The sequence below is a fragment of the Cimex lectularius genome, unplaced genomic scaffold (assembly GCF_000648675.2).
Source record: "Cimex lectularius strain Harlan isolate CLEC.00 unplaced genomic scaffold, Clec_2.1 scaffold14, whole genome shotgun sequence".
Classification (NCBI taxonomy): Eukaryota; Metazoa; Arthropoda; class Insecta; order Hemiptera; family Cimicidae; genus Cimex; species Cimex lectularius.
In genome coordinates, this window is record NW_019392637.1 from 2,067,839 (window position 1) to 2,093,422 (window position 25,584).

At 35.8% G+C, this 25,584-nt stretch overlaps 2 protein-coding genes across 5 annotated transcripts; one reads left to right on the forward strand and one right to left on the reverse strand.

The window, feature by feature from the left end:
* Window positions 1-4,572: 4,572 nt before the first annotated feature.
* LOC106671881 (ATP-binding cassette sub-family D member 3) lies at window positions 4,573-15,382 on the reverse strand. Its single transcript, XM_014402836.2, has 16 exons — window positions 15,130-15,382; window positions 11,165-11,207; window positions 10,705-10,895; window positions 9,661-9,730; window positions 9,571-9,597; window positions 9,430-9,500; window positions 9,162-9,342; window positions 7,866-8,078; window positions 7,723-7,792; window positions 6,759-6,856; window positions 6,529-6,700; window positions 6,023-6,216; window positions 5,868-5,969; window positions 5,623-5,796; window positions 5,161-5,322; window positions 4,573-5,088 (listed from the first exon to the last, which is right to left on the reverse strand). Exons 1-16 carry the CDS (start codon window positions 15,243-15,245, stop codon window positions 5,011-5,013), a joined length of 1,962 nt encoding a protein of 653 aa, XP_014258322.1. The 5' UTR covers window positions 15,246-15,382; the 3' UTR covers window positions 4,573-5,010.
* Window positions 15,049-24,386, forward strand: LOC106671886. 4 transcript variants are annotated; one of them, XM_014402847.2, is made up of 6 exons: window positions 15,049-15,491; window positions 17,410-17,530; window positions 17,589-17,688; window positions 20,700-20,828; window positions 23,589-23,673; window positions 23,761-24,386. In XM_014402847.2, the coding sequence occupies exons 4-6, from the start codon at window positions 20,725-20,727 to the stop codon at window positions 24,001-24,003; spliced, it is 432 nt and encodes a 143-aa protein (XP_014258333.1). In that variant the 5' UTR covers window positions 15,049-15,491; window positions 17,410-17,530; window positions 17,589-17,688; window positions 20,700-20,724; the 3' UTR covers window positions 24,004-24,386. The 4 variants fall into 4 exon arrangements, with proteins under 4 accessions (XP_014258333.1, XP_014258334.1, XP_014258332.1 ...); XM_014402846.2 differs by lacking the exon at window positions 15,049-15,491 and having other exon boundaries at window positions 17,361-17,530; XM_014402848.1 differs by lacking the exons at window positions 17,410-17,530; window positions 17,589-17,688 and having other exon boundaries at window positions 15,051-15,491.
* The last annotated feature ends 1,198 nt before the right edge of the window (window positions 24,387-25,584 follow it).

Consider the following 25,584-nt stretch of genomic DNA (forward strand, 5'->3'; position numbering starts at 1 on the left):
TGACCCAGTTCTCATTTTTGTTCTAAGTCTATTTTAGTTTTTAATATAAACCTATGAAGTTTCGATCCTGCGGTTTAGATTTAAGTCTGTTCTCGCTTCTCTGACATTGCATATTTTTTATCACTGGGTCATATCTCCTGAACGATGGCCCACTAACAATTGTCAAACAAAAGCACAATGATCCAGCGAGAATCTGTTGGTACTCGGTGTACACAAAAGTAAGATGAATATTCTTTGTTCTTTGTTTTTTGTTTTTTCCTTTCTGAAAATTTTTTTTTTTTTTAATTTATCGTACTACCATAATTTTAATACAAAATGAAATGCAAAAGTAGGGTAATAATTTAAAAACTTTATATCTACTTGAGAAACCAATGGAAATAAAGGAAATCTGAACCTGTAAAAAAAAGTCATTTACTCTTAAAGGTAAGTTCTTGCACAAGGGTCACAACCAGGTGGGCTTTTGTGACACTACGCTTAACACATAAAATGCGGGTGATACCACAGCGTTTAAGCCGTTTTCTGTGAGACTTTTTTTCCCCTTATATTTTAGTTAGACAAGTTGTACATACCCATGGAGGGCTCGAATGGTTCAGAACAGCCTGGATTATCTTATTGTGAGCTTCATTTGCAAGTCTCTAACCTTAAACTGTTTGATAGCGCTACAAACGCATTATCTACTTTCTACGCCGCTTTTACGGTAAGTTTGACTTTTTGTGTAAATAATAAGCCCTAAAATTAACAATAAGATTTGTCTTTATATCTTTTTTTATATAAACTAATGTTTTTATGCTTTAGTAGTTAGAAAAGAAAAAAATTACCTTGTTTCCCTTCTATCTGAAAGATAATTTTTTTAACTTAACTATTTTGTCTCCAGTTTTGTTGAAAACCAACTTAGACGAAAGTATATAATTATAGAAGCAATATATACTAATTAATTTTACCTCCTTTTTCGCATAACAGAAGAAAGTCTAGGATGACCCATGTAAGTATCTTTTCACAAAATTCATCAACTTTGTCTTAGTTTTTTTGTGAAATTATATTTTAATTTTCCTATACTGTTCGTCATATTTTTTCCAGAATCACTAAAGCCAGGACCATTTGTATACATGGACACATGCTACATGGGGGGGGGAGGGTTTCCCAGAGAAACAGGAGGGCTATGAATTCCAAATGGTTTTTGTAATTTCACAAAAACAAAAATGTTAAATTATTCAATTAATAAAAAGTATGTTTAATATTTTTGTTTTATTGCAAATAGTAATAGTAGTTTGTAATTTTTTTTCTTTGTATTATTTGCTGTACCTTTATTTTGTATATTCGCTGTTTTATAAATAATTTTATATATACATTCTTTATTTACCATAAAATTTTACAAAAAAAAAATATATAGAAAATATAAATTCCAGTGTACATAAAAAATTCCTTCTGGGGTAGTATATTTACATGGTGTTTTCAGCGCCAAATGTTTATTTTAATCCATTTATGTTTAGTGGCCTAATTGACCAAATTACTTATTTCAATTAATTATTCTTTTTATGTAAGGTCTTGTTTCAGACGAAAAAGTTAGTACGAGCGGGATTCGAACCCACAACTTACTGCTCAATACCCCGCTGCTCTAACCGCTTGAGCTATCGTCACTTCGAAAAATGGCAAAAAGAGGTAAAATTCGATAGGTTGTAGGTTGAGAAATGGGGAGTTCGTGTCCGAGTGGATTGAAAAATATGTTAATATTTATTAAATTCACTAGTTTCGTGGTCCACTTGACCAATTAATATCTTACAATTAATTAAGGTTTTCAGTTGAGATAAAAATGGTAAAAAGGAGAGAAAATTCAAAAGGTGTGGTTGAGATGGGAAGTTGGTGTCCGAGTGGATCGAGGACACGATAGCTCAAGTGGTAGAGCAGCGGCGTATCAAGCCGAAGATCGTGGGTTCGAATCCTGCTCGTGCCATTGACTTTTTTTATCTCAACTGAAAACCTTAATTAATTGTAAGTTAATATTTACATTATTTTTTTATTATAGTTTTTTCTTTTTTTTTTCACAATTCAGATTAGTGTAAAAAATTGTAAATACAGTAGAAATCCGTTTATCCGGACTTGAAGGGGCCGGAACTTGTCTTTTTGATCGACTTAGAAAAAAATAGTTTACACTCTTAGAAAAAAAAATAGTTTACACTTTTATTCATATTTAAAGTAATAGTCTTTTATTAACCTTCTAAGTTTGGACACACGTTTCGTCGCTGTGTGACCTCTTATTTTCAAATGCATTAGATTGCTAGCTGATGTAGTCTCCCTGCTTTTCAAAATACGCCATCGACTCATCTAGCATTCTGGTCCTTATCCATCTCTGGCTCGTCTTCAGAACTATCAGTAGCTCCTGTTTGGATGAGGTTGCCACCACAATATCCGTTAAAATTTGGTGTCCAGCGTCATCTTCGTAGTTGATCTACTGTTTCTTCTTGAAATTTGATATCTCTTTGAAAACCGTTTACCATCTCAACCAACTGTATATTATTAATTTTTATCCAATTTTAAGATAGGGCGGAATTCTGGTGGAATACCAGATTTTTTTTTCCAACAATCGTTGATGGTTTAATTTCATCCCATGCTTCAGCTGCTGTGCAAATAACATTTTTGATGGTCATTATATTGAGTAGCAATGAGATTCGTAATTTCACCATTTTCCAAAAGCAGTAGCAATTTTTTTTTTCTTTTTGGTAGCGACGCTTTATAGTCTCGATGACTCCTTGGTCTGAGGGCTGGATAAGACTGGTTACCAACGAGGGAAAATACATAACGTATTTTTTTCCAGTCATTTTTGTTTGGATGGGAAGGGGCCTAGACAAGAAAGAGCCTTCTTCCTTCAAGGCTCTTCAATCCTTCGTTTGGTAGAAATTCGAAAATTGAAATCCTTAAAAATTGGCATTCATCCAAAAGTCAGAGTGCTTCTATGGTTTGTAGACCTCTGGAAGGGATCAGACATTGACACGTTTTAGCTCCCTAGGCTTAGCTTCCTGTCACAACCAGGGGCTGTTGTTAAGTAGTAACTGTCACTCTCCTTGCTTACCTTGTGTCCCTTTACATTTGAGTCAAGCTTCAAGGTGTTTTCTTGGGCAATAGTTTAAAATTGAATCCTGTTTCATCAGTGTTAATATCTAGGAGAGACTTAAATTTTCATTGCAGATGAATTAAGGAATTTAGTCTTGAAATTTTCACCAGAGACGAGCTTGCTTTATACCATGACATCCTTTCAGTCTTACCGTCCAGAATCAGCCGTGAATAAATGGGTCACCTCTGTTTTTAATTTAACGTTACAGCTACAGCCTTCACCTGCAAAATTGGATAATGGAACCCCCTGTTCTCTGGTCTGAACAAACCACATACAAGGCATCAAGAAATTGATTTTTAAGTTGTTTTTGGGGCCTAAACATGCCCAACAATTCTTTCTATTTTAATATAAACATAAGGCTTTATGTTACTTATTTATTGAGTTTTTCAGCGTTTTTTGATTTTATTAAGCTTTAGCTGTTTAATAGCTTATAAGCTGTTTCTTGTTCAGCAAGAGAGCCATGAGGTGCCGGGTTGGTAAGCTATAGAAAGGGCCACCTTTCAACCTAAGCCTTTTTATGTACAGTAGAAAACAAGCTACAATTTAACTTTGAAAAAAAAAAATTGAATCAATATAACTTCCATTACTATCGAAGAACTCCCAAAATATCTTTTCAATTTCGTTCTGGCTTCTGAACCGTTTCTAGCACAAAATGAGTTGTCAGATGTTTAAAAAAGTGATAAGTAGGAAAAATATCAGGTATGATGGGTAAAGCCTCGTAACCCGACTCATAAAGTCATGCCGTTGAATGAAGGAGGATGGGCTGCTTCCAATTGATTATTGCCGGCCATAATTCCCAGTTTTCGGTCTATCTCGTTGATTTCATTACGATACTTTTTAGCAGTGAAGGTCCCAGATTGAGGAAGCTGTACTTAGTCTTGCAGATGACCACCGGTGTCCTTTTTTTTTGCTTTTTAATGTAAGTTTAGCTTTGGGAAGTGCCTGGTTTCTGTATTGTGAATAAACTAGAAAAAAAGGAACAAACAAGTCTCTTCAACGAAAAAACAAAACGGTTAGAAATCCAAATTGCATAAAAGTTCGAACCTCGTCGTTCTTTTCCTTCTCGCTCTACAGCAGTTCTTCCCTCAAAGTCGGAAACTTCCTGCTCCACGACAATGAGAAAATAAAGTCCCACAAAAATTTAATCCACCACTATAACGTCCTATTTTTCACCTTTCTTTTCGACTCGTCCACGCCGACCTGTACAAGCTCGAGTCTCGCCGATGTCCCTGCTGAGCCCTGGCTGGGGGCCTCCTTTGGCTTTCAAATACTGCCCAAGCATCTTTGGCCTCATTCAACCTTGCCGAGGGCACCCTCATTTCTGCCCAAGTCTGGTCACCCCAGTGCAAAAAAAATGTTTTCCTTCTCATTTTCACTTGTAACGAGGTTTTCTGTATAATCATAAATAAATGACAACAGAGGAGGGAAAAGGGCGAAATAATTGAGAACAAAATTTTTGTTTACATTTTTTATTTTATCACATATGATGTTATTTTATCTATTTTTTTACCCCATGACACCACCCTATTATACAAACATAACATCTTTTTTTTGCGTAAAAATTTTAACATTTTATACACCCTATAGAAATCAATAACAATTCATTTAAAAAAACCAACCACTGGGTAAATATAGAGGTTGGGTAGTTAATAATAAAACATTTTTTTCCCTTCTAAAAAATATATCTAGATTTTAATCGGATTTAAAAGACGATCACAGAAATTTTAAAAAATATAAATTTATATATATTTTTTCCTTGGTAAAGTTTTGATTTTAACTTCCTTTTTTTTAAAGGACGAATGGTTAACGATTGTTAAGAAATAAAAAAGTTCATCGATTATATAATTGTTTTTTCTAACCTGTCTTTGAGCAATTTAAAAAACTTACACCTTTTTCGGGGTTTACGAGCCAAATTCCTCCGTCTCTGGCTCGATTGGTTTGAAATCGAACGATCCCCGTCCGTCCATCAGCAAATAATACTGGAAAATACAAAAGAAAAAAAAAATTTATAAACATCGATAGGATTAATTTAAAATTTAAAAAATCAATACATCATGATGTTTCCAAAGTGACTTCCTGTGCGATACGGTGAAAAGCGTAATCCCAACTTCTCGGCAGTACTGGTACATGGAACCTTCGACATCGACGCTCACAGCGCTCGTGCACTCGTCGAGGATTGCAAACTGTGGTGAATGGTAGAAAAGCCTGGCCATCTACAAAATATATATATATATATAATAATAATAATAATAATATTATAACCTTCTCTAAAGAGGTGCAGCCGGATCCGGGCGGTAGAGCGCATGGAGGAGTGGCCATCTTAATAAGAGAAAACGTACCGGTACATGGGGTGAGGATAAACACAGAAATACAGGCGATTGCAGCGAGGATAGCGGCGCCGATGAACCTCACTCTGTGTTCCGTCTATCTCCCTNAAAAAAAAAAAAAAAAATAATAATAATAATAATTTGTCACAATTAAAATCACAAGGGAGTTAATTTTAACGGCCGTACCGCAATCCTCTGTTTCTCGCCACCTGATAGAATGTCGATCCAGTCGGCTATCGAGTCCCATCCTCCTTCCCTCTGGAGGAGGTATGACAGTTGCACTTGTTCTAGGTGTTTCGTGAGCAGGATGTCATTCTTCCCTCGTCTTTTCATCTCCTCTTTCGTATGTGGATATATCACCTTTTAAATCAAATAATATAAAACCTGGTTAAAATAATTTTTGGTTAAATAATTTTAAATATTAAAAAAACCTGGTCTCTCAGCGTGCCCAAGCACATGTAAGGCCTCTGCGGTATATAGAACAGCTTGGATTTGTTTGGTTTGGTCAGCGTACCACCAAAAAGTGGCCAAAGCTACAGAAAAAAAAAAACATTTATTTTTGTTTTGCAATGAAAAATAAACTGACCTCCCCGAGGACTCTAAAGAGTGAGCTCTTCCCGCAGCCGTTCGGCCCACAGACGAGGACGTTCATGCCTGACTTGACTTCGAAATTGAGCTCTTTGACGAGCACATCACCATTGGGCGTGATGAGTGGCACTTTTTCAAATCGTATCGTCCTATCCTGATAGACGACTTTCCCGTTACCGAATTGGAGCCCGTCTAAAATAAACAGGGGGGAAAAATTGATTCGCTTATGTACAACATCAGTTTTTTTTTATTTTTATTATTTTTATTTATTTATTTTATTTTTTTTTATGAGGGTTCGCAAAAGCAGAGGTTATATCAACCCTCTGGGGGGGGGGGGGTTTTTGAAAAAAAGCCCATTTGTAAGTGTGTCGAGTTTGAATGCAGGGACACTGGATTCAAACCCGGGACCATCACCTTACAGTGATGAGCGCCGTGTCAACGCCTAAACCGTTGCGGCCACCGACACCCCTATACTTCATACCCTAGACTTCAGTTTCGCTATACCTGTAATCATTGTACGCTGGTACTTCCCGTTGTTGATGTCATCGAGGACCGTTGAGAGCTGGCTGACTCGCGATGTCAGTCCTGCGAGGCGGTTCAGGTCCCTCAGCGCCAGGACCATCCGGCCGACTGATTCAGCCATTTTGACCATCATTCTTCCCATTGTGTAATATTCCTGTACAAAAATAACAATAATAATAATCAAATTAAACAATAATAAATAAACAACGTACCATAAAACGGCCTTCTTTAGATTTTGACGAGAGGAGGTGATGCTGGGTGTTCATGAATGGCATGCTCACGGCCAAGAAACCGATTACAGTTCCAAAATCTGCATACACATACATCACACAAATAAATGATATATAGTATGTTCAATCAGCTTGACTAATATTAGTCTTCTCATTGTTACCAACCTTTCTTTTCTTTTTCTCCATTATTCTTATTTGATAAATATTTTGTTTTCAAGATGGAATTATACTTTATTTGTTTATTTAGATAATCGGTATGAAGAGAAAGAAACAAAGAGATTTAGAAAAATGTCCTCATTGGCAGTGAGGGGTTGAAAGGGGAAGGCCAGATTAGAAGTGGGGATATGAGAAGGGAAGTCAGATTAGAGATGGAAATGTGAGAGGGGAAAGGCCAAACTGGAAGTGGGGATTGAGAGGGCTAGTCAAATAAGGAGGGGATATGAGAGAGGTAGTTGAATAAGAAGGGGATGTGAGAGGGGAAGACCAGACTGCAAGTTGGGTTTGTAAGAGGAAGGGTAAAATAATTGGAGGGGATGTGAGAAGGGAAAAGCCAGACTGGATGCGGGGATCGAAAGGGAAAAGGCCAGAGAGAAGTAGTGATTGAGAGAGGAAGAGTCCAATAAGGAGGGGATGTGAGAGGGAAAGATCAGATTAGAAATGGGGATTGGGAGGGGAAGAGTCCAATAAGGAGGGGAAGACCAGACTGGAAGTGGGGCTTGAGTGTAATAAGGAGGGGAAGGCCAGACTGGAAGTGGGGATTGAGAGGGGAAGAGTCCAATAAGGAAGGGATGTGGGAGGGGAAAGGCCAGATAAACAGTGGGGATACAATACAGGAAGGACCAGACTTTTTTCTTCTTCTTCTTCCATATGGTCTTATACGGATTCACTTAGTACTTAAACTTTTGTCTATCTTTATATATTTAATTATTTGTCATATTTTACTTACATTTTCCTAGGATGTTGTCCAAGGTGCCCATTAGAACGCGGAATTCCAGGAACTTCCTCATATGTGAGATCTGCCGATCCCAAGACATACGATATTTTTTTAAAATATTAAAATAATATTTAAAGAGTTTTGTTTCAACTTACGAGTTTTTGGAACGATGCGAGCACGGTGAGTTTCTCCCTGTTGTTTCCGCCGTAGAAGGCGATCTCTTCCGAGTGGGTAATGAGACGTGAGTTGATGTACCGGTACTCGCCCTCCAGCTTCTGCTCTTGGACCGTCATCCGACCAGCAGGACGGCGCAAGTATGTGAGAAGTGTCCCGCCGAATAAAAAGTAGCCAAGCATTATAGATGGAACCTGGAAGTAATGAATAAATAAACTTTATATCAATCAGAAGGGTATTTATGGTAGGATGTGAAGAAGAAAAGGGCAGATTGATAGTAGGGATTTGAAAGAACGAGATTAATGGTGGTGATATGAGTAGGTAAGGGACAGATTGGAGGTGGGGATGTGGGAGAGAAAGGACAGATTGGAGGTGGGGATGTGGGAGAGAAAGGACAGATTGGAGGTGGGGATGTAAGAGAGGAAGTCACGTTAATGGTGGGGATGTGAGAGGAGAAGGGCCAGATTGACGGTGGGGATGTAAGAGGGGAAGGGCCTTTTTTTTTTCTTTTTTAAAAATTAAGGTTGCTATGTAGAGAACGAAAACGTATCCATCATCATTTGGAAAGTTTTGTAACCAGCTAGTCAAATCAAAAAGATCCTTTTACATCAATAAAGATCAGCAACAAGGGTGTTATAATTGAAAACACCTTATGAGAAATTAAGGCTTTAATTAGCATAAGAAATACATGTACGTACAGAAACAACACACTACAAAATGATCACGCTGGTTACAAGCTAAATAAACAATAATCGATTACTAGACAGTCGATTCTATATCAAAGGGTTTCTTTAAACCTGAGATTTCAAATAAAATATATCAAATTTTTTTTAAAGCATCAATTTTACCACGTTGAGAAGTAAATCCATATTTTTCATCCAATAATGATCATTTGATGTACGTGTGGTTTTTTTTTTAATTTTTCCTGGAGAGTAAAAAGGTATTTTTCTGGGAAGTATCTGATTGTTGCATGGTATGAGGTGTAAATTATAAATTTGTTTTTTATCAATTGTTATTCAGGAAAAGAGACAAATGGGAAAAATTTTCCGTTTGACATTTTCCCGCAATGACTTTTCAAAATGCAAATCAGGCCAGGTAAGGATAATTGGTCTAGATTAAATTATCCCGCCTGTCATTGTTCTTTACATACAGGTCATTTTATCAAATCATGATGAGTACACAATGGAAAGTAGAAAAAAAAAAAGCCCCTTGAACACATGCAAATGACAATATTGTATTATAATTTCGTCGCAAAGTGAAAAATTTGTTGTGCCCACCTGGCCTCCTAGGTTGGTCGTTAGCCTGTACACGTAAATCGCCATGTCAAGCAACGGCTTGCACATGTTCGAATAGAAGTCAGTGACCATGTCGCAAAACTTGTCGACGTCCGTCGTCAGAAGCTGGTCGGCATTGGCTATCCTGTTATCGAGGTTGGACATTTTGTAGTACGTGAAGCCTCTGAGGAAGAGAAAAATTGTGTAAAAATTAGAAGAAAAAAAAAATAAATAAAAATATGTGGGATGCTTTGTGGGGGGGGGGGGTTACTTTAGATACTGGTCGTAGAGATAGTGCGTTATCCTCGTCCTGAGCCTTATTTTCAGCTCCCCGAGGCCCCACTGCAAGAGAAAAAATAGATCACATAAAATATCGCTACCAGAAAGAAAAAAAATCGAAAAGAATACTTACTTTTAAAAGATTATTTACAAAAGCGATCTGTAAGACAAAAAAAAATTAATATACGTTTTTTTATTTTTTTAAATAAAGGTACATTTTTACCATAGGCATCGCGGTGAAAAATTGGAATAGGAACCTCTTGAATTTTTCCTTGTCCATAGTGACGATCGCACTAAAAAATAAATAAAAATAACAATAATTTTAAAAAAGAAAAGATTAAGAACAATATTTGCAGCCAGAGGCAGGGTTCCTGTTGGAGAGTCATCCTGGACAAACAGGTCTGGAGTATGACTCCTTACCTAACATCTCATCCTAAAAAAACAAACCCTTGAAAATATCAGTGGGTCGGATCAGCACAGAAGCTCCTAATCCTGAATAGGGTGGCCCTTAGCTGAAGAATAGGCCATATCAGGTTGACCACACCTTTGGGGATAAATCTTGTGTTTGTAGAGAAATAGGCCATCCGATCTTAACTGAAGAGCTTCCTCGGCTCCTTATAGTGTGAGGTACACGTTTTTGTCTCCCCAATTCTGCTTTTTAGGATTTTTATTATTTTAGCAGATTTTTTTATTATTATTGAGAATGAATGTATTTATTAGCATGAATGTGTATCAACCCTCAACTAGACCACGAGTTTTGTCTGATAGAAATGTATCCATTGTTGTCTTATTTTCATGCTTAATAAAAACGAAATAACAATAATAATTAGAACAAGAAATAAAATAAGGACAAAAACAAGGAAAATAATATCAAGAAAACCAGAAGAAAAGAAAAAAATGAACAAGAATAATAAAAAAAAATAGGACTAAGGAATAAAAAAAAGCTTAGAATAAGAATAGAAAAATAAGAAAGATAAAAGTGTAGGAGAAATGTGGCAAAAAGCTTTGACATGGAGAAGAAATGACTTCCCATAAATGGACACTACTCGGAAATGGATTTTTGTCTGCCTATTAGAAGGCTATTTATTAAAAATGGTCCACATGTAGTTAAAAAAAAAAAAAATAAAATAAAAAAAAAAAAAAAAAAAAAAAAAAAAAAAAAAAAAAGCATATTAAGCGAAAGTAAAAAAGTAAATTGAATATACATGAATGGAAATTTGGGAAGCATACATTCTAATATTTAAAATAAAATAGTGTGAGAGATTACTTTTCGATTGCGGTCGCATTGCGTATCATCCAGATGTCGCAGAGTGTCCTGGCACCCAGGCATGCTGCGACGAGGAATAGGAATCCAGCCTCGGCTGTGAACAAGCCAGGCACGCCAATCTTCAGCAGGCGACACAGCTGTCTGAAGAAATTGCGGTCGACGTGCGCTTTCACCTTCACCTCTGACGTTTTCTATTAACAAAAAAAATAATAATAATAATAATACAAGATTAAAAGGTTTATATATAGATTGTGAAAGTGTCAGAGAAAGGGGATTAAAAGAGGATTATTTAAAGAAAAATTGAATGGCTAACGTTTCATCCCTTTCATGCGGACTTTCGGGAAAATCAAATCACTTTCGCTTTCGGTCATTTATGATTGTCCCGATCTGCCCACCGTTGATCCAGCAGATCGAGGCTATCGGGAAACAACCTTATAAAACATAAACGATGGGTTCTTACCTCGCCAATGACATATTCCACTTCAGGAGGAGGCGGTTTTTGCCTGTTAAACAAAACACAAAAATTAATCCGAGTTATGTTATTTATGTTTACTTTGAGGAAGCAAAATTTCACTTGGAGGATAAAATCACGATATTTATATATACGTTTAGATATACTTTCTATCATTTCTATCTTATACAACCTGTGCCATTGTTCCGACCTAATAAATTGTTTATTTGATTTTTTTTTTTCTGTAAACAAACTGCCAATGAAAAAAATAACATTTAAGCCTTTTGTTCAATGAGAAAAAAGAGATAAGCATGGCTATTGTGATTTCATCGTCTACTGTCAGACGCAGTGGTCTCAGAGTAGGAGTGGAAATATCCTAAATAAAAGGGAAAACATGTAAATCTTAAGGCAGATAACTTTGTTATAAATAGTAAAATTACATTAACAAGTATCTTATTTTACAATATTTTTTTCCTATTATTATCAGTTAAAAAGCCAGGATACGAACACAGAACCACTAATGAGGCAAATAGAAGGCGGATCCTACCGTGTTATAAATATTAAAAAGGGGGATTTGGGTGACCATTTAGTTGGATCTCCTTGAGGCTAACGATAAGCATTATTAGGAATCAAAAAATTACATTTGCAAGTATCCTACATAAGATTTTATGAATAAAATATATAAATTGTACAACTTAGAATTGCGTAAGTTAGGTTAGAGCTATTTTGGTATATGGATTTAAGGGCCTATCAGATCCGGGGATTTTCTAAATTAGTGTACATCAAATTGGAAGACTCTAGGAGAAAGTGGAATTGAAGAGACTATCTCTTTTTTGACCTGGCATCAGTAGTCATCAGAAAAGTCACGATGGACGGTAAATAGTCCAGTAAAGCAGTCAAGTAGTCAGCCTCGTCCCATTCATTTATTTCCTCTCAGCCTTCTCATAAAGATTGCGTAGGCAGTGAATAAAATTGAAAATATTTGATTATTTACAAAAATTTAGCTCAACAAGAAGTACCTAATCACTAAGCAGCATACAAAGATTAGCAAACCCATGTATCACAGGGGCAATGTGAACAACCCATACAAATTACTGGAGGGTTACTGCTAAACTGTAAATATTCATACAAGAAGCTACGAAAAACTCGTATGGGCTCCAAAAAACAATTAAATTGGATGGGAACTAAACGGACACACAACTATAATTAATAAAATCAGACGCCCAATCTTAGAAATGGGGACTGATTATATGAACCCGGAAACATTCTTTACATTCTATAAAGTCTCAACAGAATGTAAAGGGGAGGAAGAACTCAGGAGAGCATCAGATACAATATATATAGACGGCTCCAAAACCAATGAAGGAACCAGATAGGGCGTTTTATTGTACAAGCCCAAAATATGAGCAATCAAACTCATTAGGGTAGGTCTTTCAAGCAGAAATATTTGCCATCAACACTTGAGAAAATCTTAAGAGGTTTCACTGGCAAAAAATCCTCATAAGATCGGATAACCAAGCATTAAAGCATTAGTGTGTAAAAAAATCACCTCAAAATTAGTGAATGCATCCAAAATCTCCAAAACCTGGGGAAACGCAACACCTGATACCTTGGGTGCCAGGGCACAGAGGAATTTTGTGTAACGAAAAAGCAGACACACTGGCCAGAGGAGGATCTGCAAGACCATACATAGGCCCCGAATCTAGACTTGGGATAACAAAACAAAAAAACAGACTACTCCGTCACAGAATAGATCTAAATAGCACAAAATGATTATGATAAAACAACCCTCACCAAGACTGGCAAACTCTCTGCTGCAGTTGGAAAGGGCCAGACTCAGAGTCATAGGACTACAACTGGTCACTGGCATCTGACAAAACATCTACACAACAGGGGCATATATAATGATCCCATTCACAGATTATGCAAATCTGGAGGAGGAAACAGCCTTGTGCGAAGATAGAGACATAACCTAGCATACAGAAAAAAACCTAGGGAATGAAAGCGTAGCAACAGTCAACAACCTAATACTTCTGAGAAAGATTGAGTCAACTGTACTGAACTGGCGAACTAGGAAGGTACAATCCCAAAGGCTGCAGTTCCTGGGATGAACAAACCCTGCTTCCTAATACCTCATACCATCACAACAAAATGAGCACAAACAGACATTTAATAGCTTTCGCCCACGCCAACAATTTACACATGAAATCAAAACAACAAAACAATACCATTTTAGATACACTCGTAATAAAACAACCAGATGGCACATTAATCAGAGATTGGTATCAAAAACCGAGAAACACAGATCCCTACCTCAACTTTATATCACACCATCCTCTTCATACAATAATAAACATGGCCAAAGGGCTACTTCACAGAATTATTACGCTAAGCCATGAATCATTTCACCACAAGTGCATAAAGATATACAAACATATCCTCCACAACAATCACTACCCTAAATACATAATCAACGGAATAATCAACACTAACACCATCCACTATTACTAATAATGATTATTTTTTGAACTTGAGATGCGGTCTGGTGTGATGTAAGTTTTAGAAAAACATTTTATCATGCCAACGTTTTGATCTCTATTGAGATCATCTCCAGGGCCTGGTATTTACAAACATTGTTTAAATTTAACAAATACATGTAGGATGTGGAAAAAAAAGTGAATTTATACAATGCAAAAAATATTTTTTATATTCAATCAAACTATTTCTATTCACTCAAAGTATTCGTTTTTTTGTATGTCGTTTTTGTGTGTTGTGTTGAGATATCTCACTGGCACTCAACACGACACACAAGAATGGCACATCTACACAGAAAATAAACACTTTGAGTGAGAAAATAAATACTTTGATTGAATCTAAAATTTCTAGCATTGTATAAATTCATTTTTTTCACATCCTACATGTATTTGTAAAATTTAAACAATGTTTATAAATCCCAGGCCCTGGAGATGATATTGAGATAAAGATCGAAACGTTGGCACGATAAAGAAAATGTTTTTCTAAAACCTACGTCACACCAGACCGCATCTCACAATTTCTGAATAATCATAGACTAACGGTCACTAAACACCACACATTACTAATAATACTACAACAAATCTATCAAATACAGACAAACCAACATACATTTCCATGCCATTCATTCACGGCTTACCACATAAATTAAACACCTTTCTCTCTTCTGATAATTTTAAAATAGCTTTCAAAAACTATAAAACAATTCACACATTTTTTTTCCAAAATTAAAACATCCCACACCAGTAACAAATAAATCTGACCTAATTTACAAAATCAATTGTTTAAATTGTCCGGCGATTTACATCGGTATTACATCCCAATATTGGGATAAGAGAGTAAAGCAACATATCTGATTGCAAAAAAAAAAAAAAAAATCCTACAGCACTGGGCTACCCACCGTTTTGAACACCAACACAATTTTGACTTCAACAATCCAAAAATATTAAACACAGAAGAAAACAAACATAAATGTAACTTTTTAGAAATGGTTTACATCAACAGAGATAAACACAGCATCAATTACAGAACAGACACAGGTAAACTCAGTCGCTGCTACGCTAATATCATTAATCGAATTCAAAATTAAAATACAAATTACAACAGGGATCAGTTATCGCAAAAAGAGAATGTTTGGTACATTTTTTCCAAGTTTTAACAATTTGACAAATCGACTTTGTTCGTCCATTGTTGTAACTTGAATGACTAATTATTTATTTTATAAATAATTTCGATTTATTACTTTTTTATCTTGGATTTTTCAAGGTCTTACGCAGGTCATCTGACAGCAACCGACGATGACAGTCTACCAATGGACCATTTCAAAAAACAAAAAACAAAAAAAACAATCCCAATTTACATATTTTGTTGTTTTTGTTTGTTAATTTTTAATTTTTTTATTTATTTATCTACAAGTGGTCTGAAATATTGCTATGTCATACCTGACTGGTTTCCTCCCACCCTTGGAAATCTTTTTAGCGAGGAGGAACGCGACGACCGAGACGGAGGCGGCGCCGACGGCGTTCTGCCGTGTCAGGTACTTGCTCAAATTGGCCATCTGACAGACCGCAGAACGACTTTGTATGCACCTGTTACGCGTCCGTGCCCCTCGTCAGCAGAAGTGACACAACCACTAAGCTACGAAGACGTTAGACACTCCAAACGCCAAAGACCAATCTTCGATCCTAGACCTTCACTGAAGTCGGAAAAAGTGGGAGAAAAGCGGGCTGGAAGGGCGGCCAAGGTTGTACTGCAAAGCGCAACGCGTCCCGATCGCGCCTCGGACCCGTACGATTTTAAAACGGTAATTTTTTTTTAAACAATACATTTTAAACAGATTATAACATACGTTAATTATTTATTCTACTTTTAACTAAAAAAAAAAAAAAAAAACGAAAAATAAGCAAAATATTCAACAATAATGTAAAAGAGGGAAAAGGAATAAACCCGCCACTTGTTGCCGTTTGATATTCGCAAATTTCAACAAGTATTCCATTTATTTACTCATTTCTTTTTATTATGTTTATTCAGGCCTAGTTTAAACAAAATATATTAGAAAAAACAATAATTTATTCTTTTTACGTATGGTATTGGTCGAGATGAAAAAGTCAGTGTCACGAAAGAGGAGACGCTTAGCTTTTTCATCTCAACCAAGACCTTACATTTAAAAAAAAATAATAATAATAATAATTGAAATAAGTCAATTAGACCAGTAAACAGAAACAATTAATTGTGTGTTTCTTAGTGTCCTGTTTTCCCCCATAATTTGTTGAAGTCATGGGGAGCGGTCAAAAATGAGGTACAGTTTAGAAAAACGCCTGTTTTATTATTATTATTTTTTTGTTTTTTGCCAACTTTTTACCTTTATTAAGGCCATCATCAGGACATAAAGTGTGGTGCTATTATTGTGGTGTCATATCAATATTATAACTAAAGAATAACTTTATGCCTTCAAGATACAAAAGTTTTATTGTGTTAAGAAAAAAAACACGAATGAATTCATTTTTATTTTTTACCTTGTTTTTCCTTACTCAAGGAAACACCCCCGCGCTTCTTTTAAGAATGGAAGAAATGGAGTACCAATGTTTAACCCGCCCACCATTATGTCAGGGATGGCACAATTCGATTGGATGTGACAAGCTAAACGTTCCTCTACACACGTTTCAATTTAGCCCGTAAAGCCCTCCATTTTCGAGACCAAAACCAAAACAAAAAAAAAAGGATTTTTTTCAATGTAAAACGCCCTGCTTGTATGATCGATGTGGAATTAAGCCAGTAAAGCCCTTAATTTTGGAATCGAACGAGAAAACAGAGAAAAAAAGAAATTAAAAAAAAAATAGTTTTTCCAATGTAAAACTGCTGAGATGATTGGAAGTACAACCAAACTCGTAAAACCCTTACTTTTCCATATAAATGCAGAAAAAAACCGAAAGAAAATTTTAATTTATTTTTCAATGTAAAACCACTTCAAAAGATACAAAAGTTTTATTGTGTTAAGGAAACAAAGTACAAGTTTTGTCATTACATTTATCAAGAATAGGAGAAATTAATACATTTTTATCCCACTATTAATATATGATAAAACTCCTCAAAGGCATTCACAGTGAGGAATTTTGTTATTTTAAGTATAATTTTTTTTCAGGTAACAATTTGACATCGTCTGGTAGATTATTAAAAAAATTGTATAGCTCAATATTTACAAGTTTTCACATCTTTTAAGGTTCGGCCACTCAGGAACTATTTTATTACAGTTTTTCGTATAGTGATAATGTACATAATTAATTTTTTTTTTAATAGTCTTGCTTTGTTTGTAACAAATACAGTACACATTGTAAGTTATAAAAGCTGGGCAGAGTCAAAATGTTTAATTTAGTAAATGTTTCTCTGCAACATTCCCAATACTTGACCTGTAGAACAGTAAAATGATTAAAACTTAATGTTTGACTGGTGTTTTTAGCCTTTTTTTAGCCTAAGCATGGTTGTTAGTAACGGCAAGTTTATTTGTGCAATGTTGACCTGTCTGGTATATTGCAAATCAAAATGTGGGCGCATTTCTAGTCGTTAATACTTGAAGTAGTACTTAACACATATTTTGATGTTTAATTATTTTCAAATATGTAATCTGTATTTTTATTTTAATTATGTTTTCGAAACATAAGTGAAGGTTGTGTAGAGACTTGTTACAGCAGTGTCAACTGCATATGTGGCATTCTCATTTGTAGACATATCAGAAGTAAAATTGTGTACAACAGCGGAGACAGTATTGTCCCTTGTGGCACACCTGCAAGCACGTCTTCCATAAGTCTCTGTACCCTGGCTAACTGTGAAAAATCACTCCTTAAGGTATGATTGTATAATCAGACAATAAGCCTGGGGTAACAATAATTTTAATTTATTCTAGAAACACTCCAGACGGGTACAGTTTCTGCTCGAAGTAATTAAATCTCTGTGAAGTAGATGAGTAGTGTAATGATGGGTCCGAAAGCTAAATTGACAATCTGGTAAGATGCTTGAAAGTTAAACTTTTTTAATTGAATTTTTGAATTTTGGTACATGTGAGAACAGATCATGGCTGACATTATTGTAAAATTGGCGATTTTTGGCCGAACAATCTGAAATTATTTTGTAAATTTTTTTTCACCTGTGAAGTCTTAAAAAAAACTTTTTAAAATTTATTTATTTATTTGTTTTTTGTTTTGTTGAGTATTTTGAATACCGGTTGAAAGTCGCATTCAATGTAAAATATCCCAAGGCGACTTGCAAGCATAGGTAAACCAACAATCGCCCTCAACCCTCGCGACAAATACATTTTTTTCCTTGTAAATTTTGTAATTTTTAAATTAATAATAAATAAAAATAGAAAATTGCACTCGTGGGGGGAGGGAAAAAACCCGTCGGTACTTCGAATTCCTCGATTTTGTTTTTGTCTCGAAACCGGAGGGGCCGCCATATGTGAATGTCAGAAAAATTGTTTTACTCAATATCGCGTCACGGTTTGTTTTGTTATTATTTTTTGTTGGGGAAAATAAAAAAAGAGAAGGGTGAAAAAACATTTTTTTTCTTTTAAATATTTCTATTTACTTGTTCCGGTTTTAAAAAAATCATCGTACATCCCTGGCACGACGTCGCTACGCCATGTGCGATAACGCGAAAGGGGGAGGTAACGATGTCGAGGGCTGTCCGTCAACAAGGTAATTGACTCAATTTGTTGTTGTTTATCGTATTGTTTGTTTTTTCTTATTTATCCTTACCGTAAAGGGTTCGAAGGTTTTTTTTTACATATGTATTTTAAAATTGTCCTTTTTACGAAAAGGTTTGTACAATCGTGCCCCCTGGCCGATCCGGGATCGCAACCGGTCTGTTTTCTTCATTTGAAAACATAGAATATTTTAACGGTTGTGTTTGGATGGTAAAAACAGCAAGAAAGCAGTTCTCTGTATAAAGAAAAAAACCCTTGGGTTTATACGCTTTCAGTATGGTTTCAGGTCACAACCCTATCCCTAATACAAACAAAACAACCCCAAAATAAGTTTTCAGTTCATTTTATATATTACACACAAAAAAGATTACGTACAGTGTTTGACTTGTTCATAAAAATTGCTACCATCAAAATTCGTGTGAAAAATTTTTCAAGATGTTTTGGACAAATATTAAATAAATTGGCACCTCTAATCTTAAACCCACTTTATGTAATGTTATTTGTAAAACTTTACTGAATAAAAACTAGTCCAGCTAGATTCATATTTTATCGTTTAAATTATGGCGTATAAAAACATATGTTCTCAACTTAGAACTATTCGTCGGCCTGTAAGTTTTTGATTACGTAAGCCTGGTGCGGTTCAAAATGGAGCTCCATTAATATACAGTGTTTAATACACCAATATTTAATTATTTTTTAATTTCATTTTTTTTTAATATTGTACACTTAAAATGTTTGATGGGTGTTTTTAGGCTTACACCATCCACCTTGTTTGAATCTGAAAGTTTTCCTGTGTAATATTGGTCAGCCTGGTATTTGCAAAACAAAATGGTGGCGTGTTTCAATTCAACATATGTACAACAATTAATTAATCATCATTTAAACAATTTCTAGTGCATATTCTGTATTTTTTCCTTTTTTAATAAGTATTGTATAATGTTTAATGTTTGATTAGTGTTTTTAGTCTTATGCCCTCCACCCTAAAAATATTCTTGTGTAATGTTGGCCAGCCTGATATTTGCAAAAAAAAAAAATGGTGACATGTTTCAAGTCATTTAGCATATCCATTATGCTTAGTGGTCTGAGTGACCAAATTATGTCTTTCAATTAATTATTCTTTGCATGTAAGATCTTGGTTGAAATGAAAAAGTTAGTGTCATGAGCGGGATTCGAACCCATGACCTTCGGTACATACACCACTTAACCTCTTGAGCTATCGTGACTTTGATCCATTCAGACACCAATTCCTCATTTAACATATTTACAACGATTAATTCACCATTATTATTATTATTATTTTTTTTTTTTTAAACATGGATTGTATAATGTTTTAATGGTGTTTTTAGCGATACATCATTCATCTGAAGATTTATTGTGTAATGTTTGCCCGCATGTATTTCAACTCAAAATGGTGGCATTTTCAGCTTCATCGACTTATTTAAAGTGCTCAATTCACCATTATTTAAATCTTCTTTTAATGCATATCCTTTATTTTTTTAGGTTTAATGTTTGATCAGTGTTTTTAGTCTTACATCATACACCTTGTTTGAATCAGAAAGTTTTCTTGTGAAATGTTGCCCAACCTGGTACGTACATTCAAAACAAAATGGTGGCATTTTTAAGCTCAATTAAAGCGACAAATGGTTGTTTAATTATTTTCTGATTCGTATTCTGTATTTTTTGTTTCTTTTTTTTAATATGGCTTGCATAATGTTTAAAATTTAATGTTTGACCGGTGTTTTTAGTCTTACACCTAGCACAATTGTTAGTAACGGCAGGTTTATTTGTACAATGTTGGCTAGCCTGGTATATTACAAATCAAAATGGTGGCACATTTCAAGTCATTAATACTTGAAGTAGTACTTACCACATAGTTTTCTGTATTTTTTTTAATAAGACGAAATTATCAAACAAGATGGATGAAGATCTTGAAGATGAAGATGAATGGATGGCCCATAAAATATTTAATGGAAGTTTTTAGTCTTCATCCATCTTGTTTGATAATTTAGTCCATCAATTGTTGTTTCATCGGAAGGTGAAGAAATTGATTGTCACTTATAATCATATTATGGCTTTCACTGTTGGTCTTTGTCATTTAGAATGGTATTGGCCATTAGTTACTTAAAAATGCTAGACCCTTCTTCTCTTTTAAATAGGGTATTATATATTTTATTAATCTTTGTATCTCATGTAAATGACTTGAATGCCATTTTAGGTCGGTAGGCTGTAAGGTTCATTGTTGGCAGAGTATATTGTATACACAGCTTTTGACCTTATTCACAATAAATGTATCTTTTTTTTTCTTAATTTTAGAAATTCAACATTGAGAAAGCGAAAAATGTGCAGCAAGAGTGAAATTCAGCTCACCCTCGACGGTTCGCCCGAATTCAAAAAGTTCGAGGACGACGACGACCGCCCTGAAATCCTCACCCCTCCACCAAGGTTATTATTATTTTTTTTTTTATCAGGGTCATTTTATTATGCTCTCTCGTCAATTTTTGTATTGAATTATTTATGTTATTTAATATAATCTCATGTCTGTCTATTGTAAGGTATGGTTAATCCAATGGAAAAACAACATTCTTTTTGTTTTATCGATTTTTTCGAAACTTTGATACTGTCATTACATTCTTGTTAATGGATCATGTATACACATATGTGCCAACATTTGTGCGCCATATCCTCATAAACTTGCTCTTTACCCCATCTAATCCTCACCCGATCAGACCCTGCCCTTTTCACGTCCCCACCATTATCCTGGCACATCTCCTCCTATCATCATCATTACCACTTTCCCCTATCATACTCATACCTCTAAATCTAATCTTACCATTTTTCCTCTCAACTCCCCACTACTAATCCTGCCCTCCCCTTTTCACGTCCCCACCATTACTCTAGCACTTTCCCTCTCTTATCACCACCATTACCCTCGCGCTTCCCCGCTCATATCCCCCCACTATTACCCTGGTATTTTTCCTTATCATACCTCCACTAATAATCTTACCAGTTTTCCTCTCAATTCCTCACTACTAATCTTGTTCTCTCCTTTCATGTCCCCACCATTGCCCTGGCACTTTTCCCTCTCATATCACCTCCATTACCCTGCTACTTCCCTTCTCAACTCCCCCACCTTTTCCCTGGCGTTTCCTCTCTCATATCATCATCATTACCCTGGCACTTTTCCCTATCGTACTCCCACCATCAATCTTACTATTTTTCCTTTCACATCCCCACTACTAATCTTGCCCACCATTATACTGGCACTCTCTTTTCACATATTCTTCACATTTCCTGTCATAATTCCATCATTAATCGACCCCTTCCCCATTCTCACATTCCCACCATACCCTGGGCCTTTTTCCTTTCACATTCTCACCATTCATCTGTTCATCTGGCCATTCCCCTTTCCCATCTCACCACCAATCCAACCTTTCCCTTTCTCTCCATGATCTAAATAAAAAATAAAATAAAATTTTGTTTTGTAGACAGAATAAAATATTTCTTTTATAAAAATGTACTCTCTGTATTGCATTCAATTCACTAGTTTCGTGGTCCGCCTGACAATTAATATCTTTCAATTAATTAAGGTTTTTAGTTGAGATAAAAAAGTCAGTGTCACTAGCAGGATTCGAACCCATGATTTTTGGCTAGATACGCCGCTGCTCTACCACTTGAGCTATCGTGACATCAATCCACTCGGACACTAACTTCCCATCTCAACCCCACCTTTTTTGAATTTTCCCTCCTTTTTGCCATTTTTCAAATGTCATGTAATCTATTTGATTCTCGGCGACAAATGAAATGGCGACGGAGAGCTTTAGTGAAGGTATACTTCATTTAAACTGATTAAATTCACTAGTTTCGTGGTCTGCTTGACCAATTAATATCTTTCAATTAATTGAGGTTTTTAGTTGAGATAAAAAAGTCAGTGTCACGAGCAGGATTCGAACCCATGATCTTCGGCTAGATACGCCGCTGCTCTACCGCTTGAGCTATCGTGTCCTCGATCCACTCGGACTCATGACACACTGTTTTATCTAAACTAAAAACCTTAATTAATTGCAAGATATTAATTGGTCAAGCGGACCACGAAACTTGTGAATCTAATCAATTTAAATGAAGTATACCTTCACTAAAGCTCTCCATCGCCATTTCATTTGTCGCCGAGAATCAAATAGATTACATGACATTTGAAAAATGGCAAAAAGGAGGGAAAATTCAAAAAAGGTGGGGTTGAGATGGGAAGTTAGTGTCCGAGTGGATTGATGTCACGATAGCTCAAGTGGTAGAGCAGCGGCGTATCTAGCCAAAAATCATGGGTTCGAATCCTGCTCGTGACACTGTCTTTTTTTATCTCAACTAAAAACCTTAATTAATTGAAAGATATTAATTGTCAGGCGGACCACGAAACTAGTGAATTGAATGCAATACAGAGAGTACATTTTTATAAAAGAAATATTTTATTCTGTCTACAAAACAAAATTTTATTTTATTTTTTATTTAGATCATGGAGAGAAAGGGAAAGGTTGGATTGGTGGTGAGATGGGAAAGGGGAATGGCCAGATGAACAGATGAATGGTGAGAATGTGAAAGGAAAAAGGCCCAGGGTATGGTGGGAATGTGAGAATGGGGAAGGGCTCGATTAATGATGGAATTATGACAGGAAATGTGAAAGAGGAGGGAAAATTCAAAAGGTGGGGTTGAGATGGGAAGTTAGTGTCCGAGTGGATCGAGGCCACGATAGCTCAAGTGGTAGAGCAGCGGCGTTTCTAGCCGAAGATTGTGGGTTCGAATCCTGCTTGTGACACTGACTTTTATCTCATCTAAAAACCTTAATTAATCTCTGTATTGTGTTGAACCGGCATTCGGCCACTTATTGGGTCTGTCTTCACTCACGGTTTTTTGTTTGAGTTATTTAATGGTTTTGGCATTGTGTCATCTGAATGAGAAACTTATCCCCAGCAGTGTTCAATAGTCTACTGTCTCCGCCATGTCAGCTTCCATCACCTGAATAAATTGGGGTATTATACATAGTCCATGCTCTGCAGCTGCTGTTTGACTATTAGCTTGAGAGTAGATCATTGGAGGGTACGCTAAGGGAGAAAAGGAGAGAGAGAGAGAGGTGCTAGAGCATTGTGACCCTTATTTGTGATTTAAACTTGTGTTTCTTTGTTATTTATTTATTTTTTTTTGTGTGTGAAGTTGCGAGGAACAATGTATGACGGCTAAAGAGCCACCTCCAGACCTGCCAAAGATGTTCCTGGACCTCCTTGAACCCGTACAAGGGGTAAATATATTTATAAAAAAAATATATATATATATATACATATTTTAATGATGAGAAATTTTTTATTTATATTTTTTTTTCTACCAGCTGAGACCGCGCAAGCTCGAGTTCACATGCCCAGTCTGCTCACTCCGCCTTGCCTCGCATAACTCCCTAGTAACACACAACAAGACGCATGGCCGTCCAGCCTGCCTCCACTGCCTCAAGCGGTTCCCGTCGCACTCGCTGATGGCCCGCCACTCTCAGAACTGCCGCCAGGTCCAGACGGTGATGGTCACCTCGAAATACGGACGTTCACGCAACGTACGCTGCTACCTTGGCCTCTCTTGAACAATTCGAGGGCACATGAAACAAAAAAAAATGCAAATTAAAAAAAAAAGAAGAAGAAAATACACCTTTGTATATATATAATAATCATAAAAAAAACAGAAGTTTTTATTAGCATTTTTTTAAAGGATAGTCTTGTTCGTTTGTGTACTATAATAGTTTTTTTAGATTTTTTTTTCTAACGATTTATTTTGATCCATCGGAAAAGCAATTTCCGATCATTGTGCCTTAATTTTACGTTAAAAAAAAAGTAATAATTAAAATCAGGGTTTCAAATCAAATAGTTGATAAATTTAGTAAGGTAAATTTAAACATTATATATTATTATTAGTATTTTTTAGTCTGATATGCATATATGTATGTGTAAGGGACCAAAAAAAAAAAAATCATACGGTATGTCCAGTATCGTCTTGTTCCTTGTTTATGTTTATTTTATTTTATTATATTTTATTTTGTTTTTAAATGTCTAACCAAGTAGAATTTAGAATTTTTTTAGAGAAAAGGAAATATATTTTTTACGGGGTGCCGGTTTGTTTTGCAAGCCGTACATGCCATGCTGCGTAAAGCGAAAGAAAAACTGAATCAAAGTGCCGTCCGGACCACCGTCTGGAGAGGGGGGAAACCGATTGTTACCGAGGGTAATCTAGTTTTGTGAAACATTCCAAAGTTTGTTTTTTGTTCATTTAAAAATCAAAGTGAGAAAAAAAGAAGAATTGTTATATTTTTTCTTATTTTATATTAATTCAGACTGATAGTCAACAGTCAAAAATTTTGCCAAATACAATATTTTTAAGAAATATGTAAAAAAAATAAATTTAAAAAAATTGCATTCCATTTTATCATTTATTTGTCATTTATCTTCTTTTTTGACAGATAGTAGAGACCCTCTCTACATCTTCCGTATCATATCCCCACTACTTTTCTGCCCCTTTCCCTCTAAGTTATCACCCCCACTTCTAATCTTTCATATCCCCTCTTGAGGGGGGGTCACGCGTCACATCCCCACTGCTATTCTGTCCCCTCCACTCTAAGTCTCTATGGGTGGGGGTCAGTTCTCGTCACATCCCATCAACTATTCTGCCCTTTTTCTTCTAGGTGATCTTTTTGCATCATATCCCTTCTACTTTTCTGCCCCTTTGTCCTGTTATATTACCAAATTTCGACCCTACTATCCTGTGTTCTCACTTGCGATCTGGTTTATCTCACTTCCACTACTATTCTGACCTTTCCCCCATGATTATCTTTCCCCACTCCTTCTTTGTCACATCCTCACTACTATTCTGTCCTTTCCCCTCTTGATTATCTTTCCCCACTCCTTCTTTGTCCCATCCCCACTACTATTCTGTTCCTTCCCCTCTTGGTTATCTTTCCCCACTCCTTCCTTGTCACATCCCCACTACTATTTTGCCTCTTCTCCTTAATATGGAGATAACTTCCTTCGGTCTTTTCTTCTTTTAAATCCCTACAATCTGACCCTATTATGTACCACCTGTCTCTTACTCCAACTGTATTCTGTACTATATTTTGTCCCTACCTCTTTTATATTCCCACTCCAACACTAACCCTTAGTAAGAAAATTTGTTC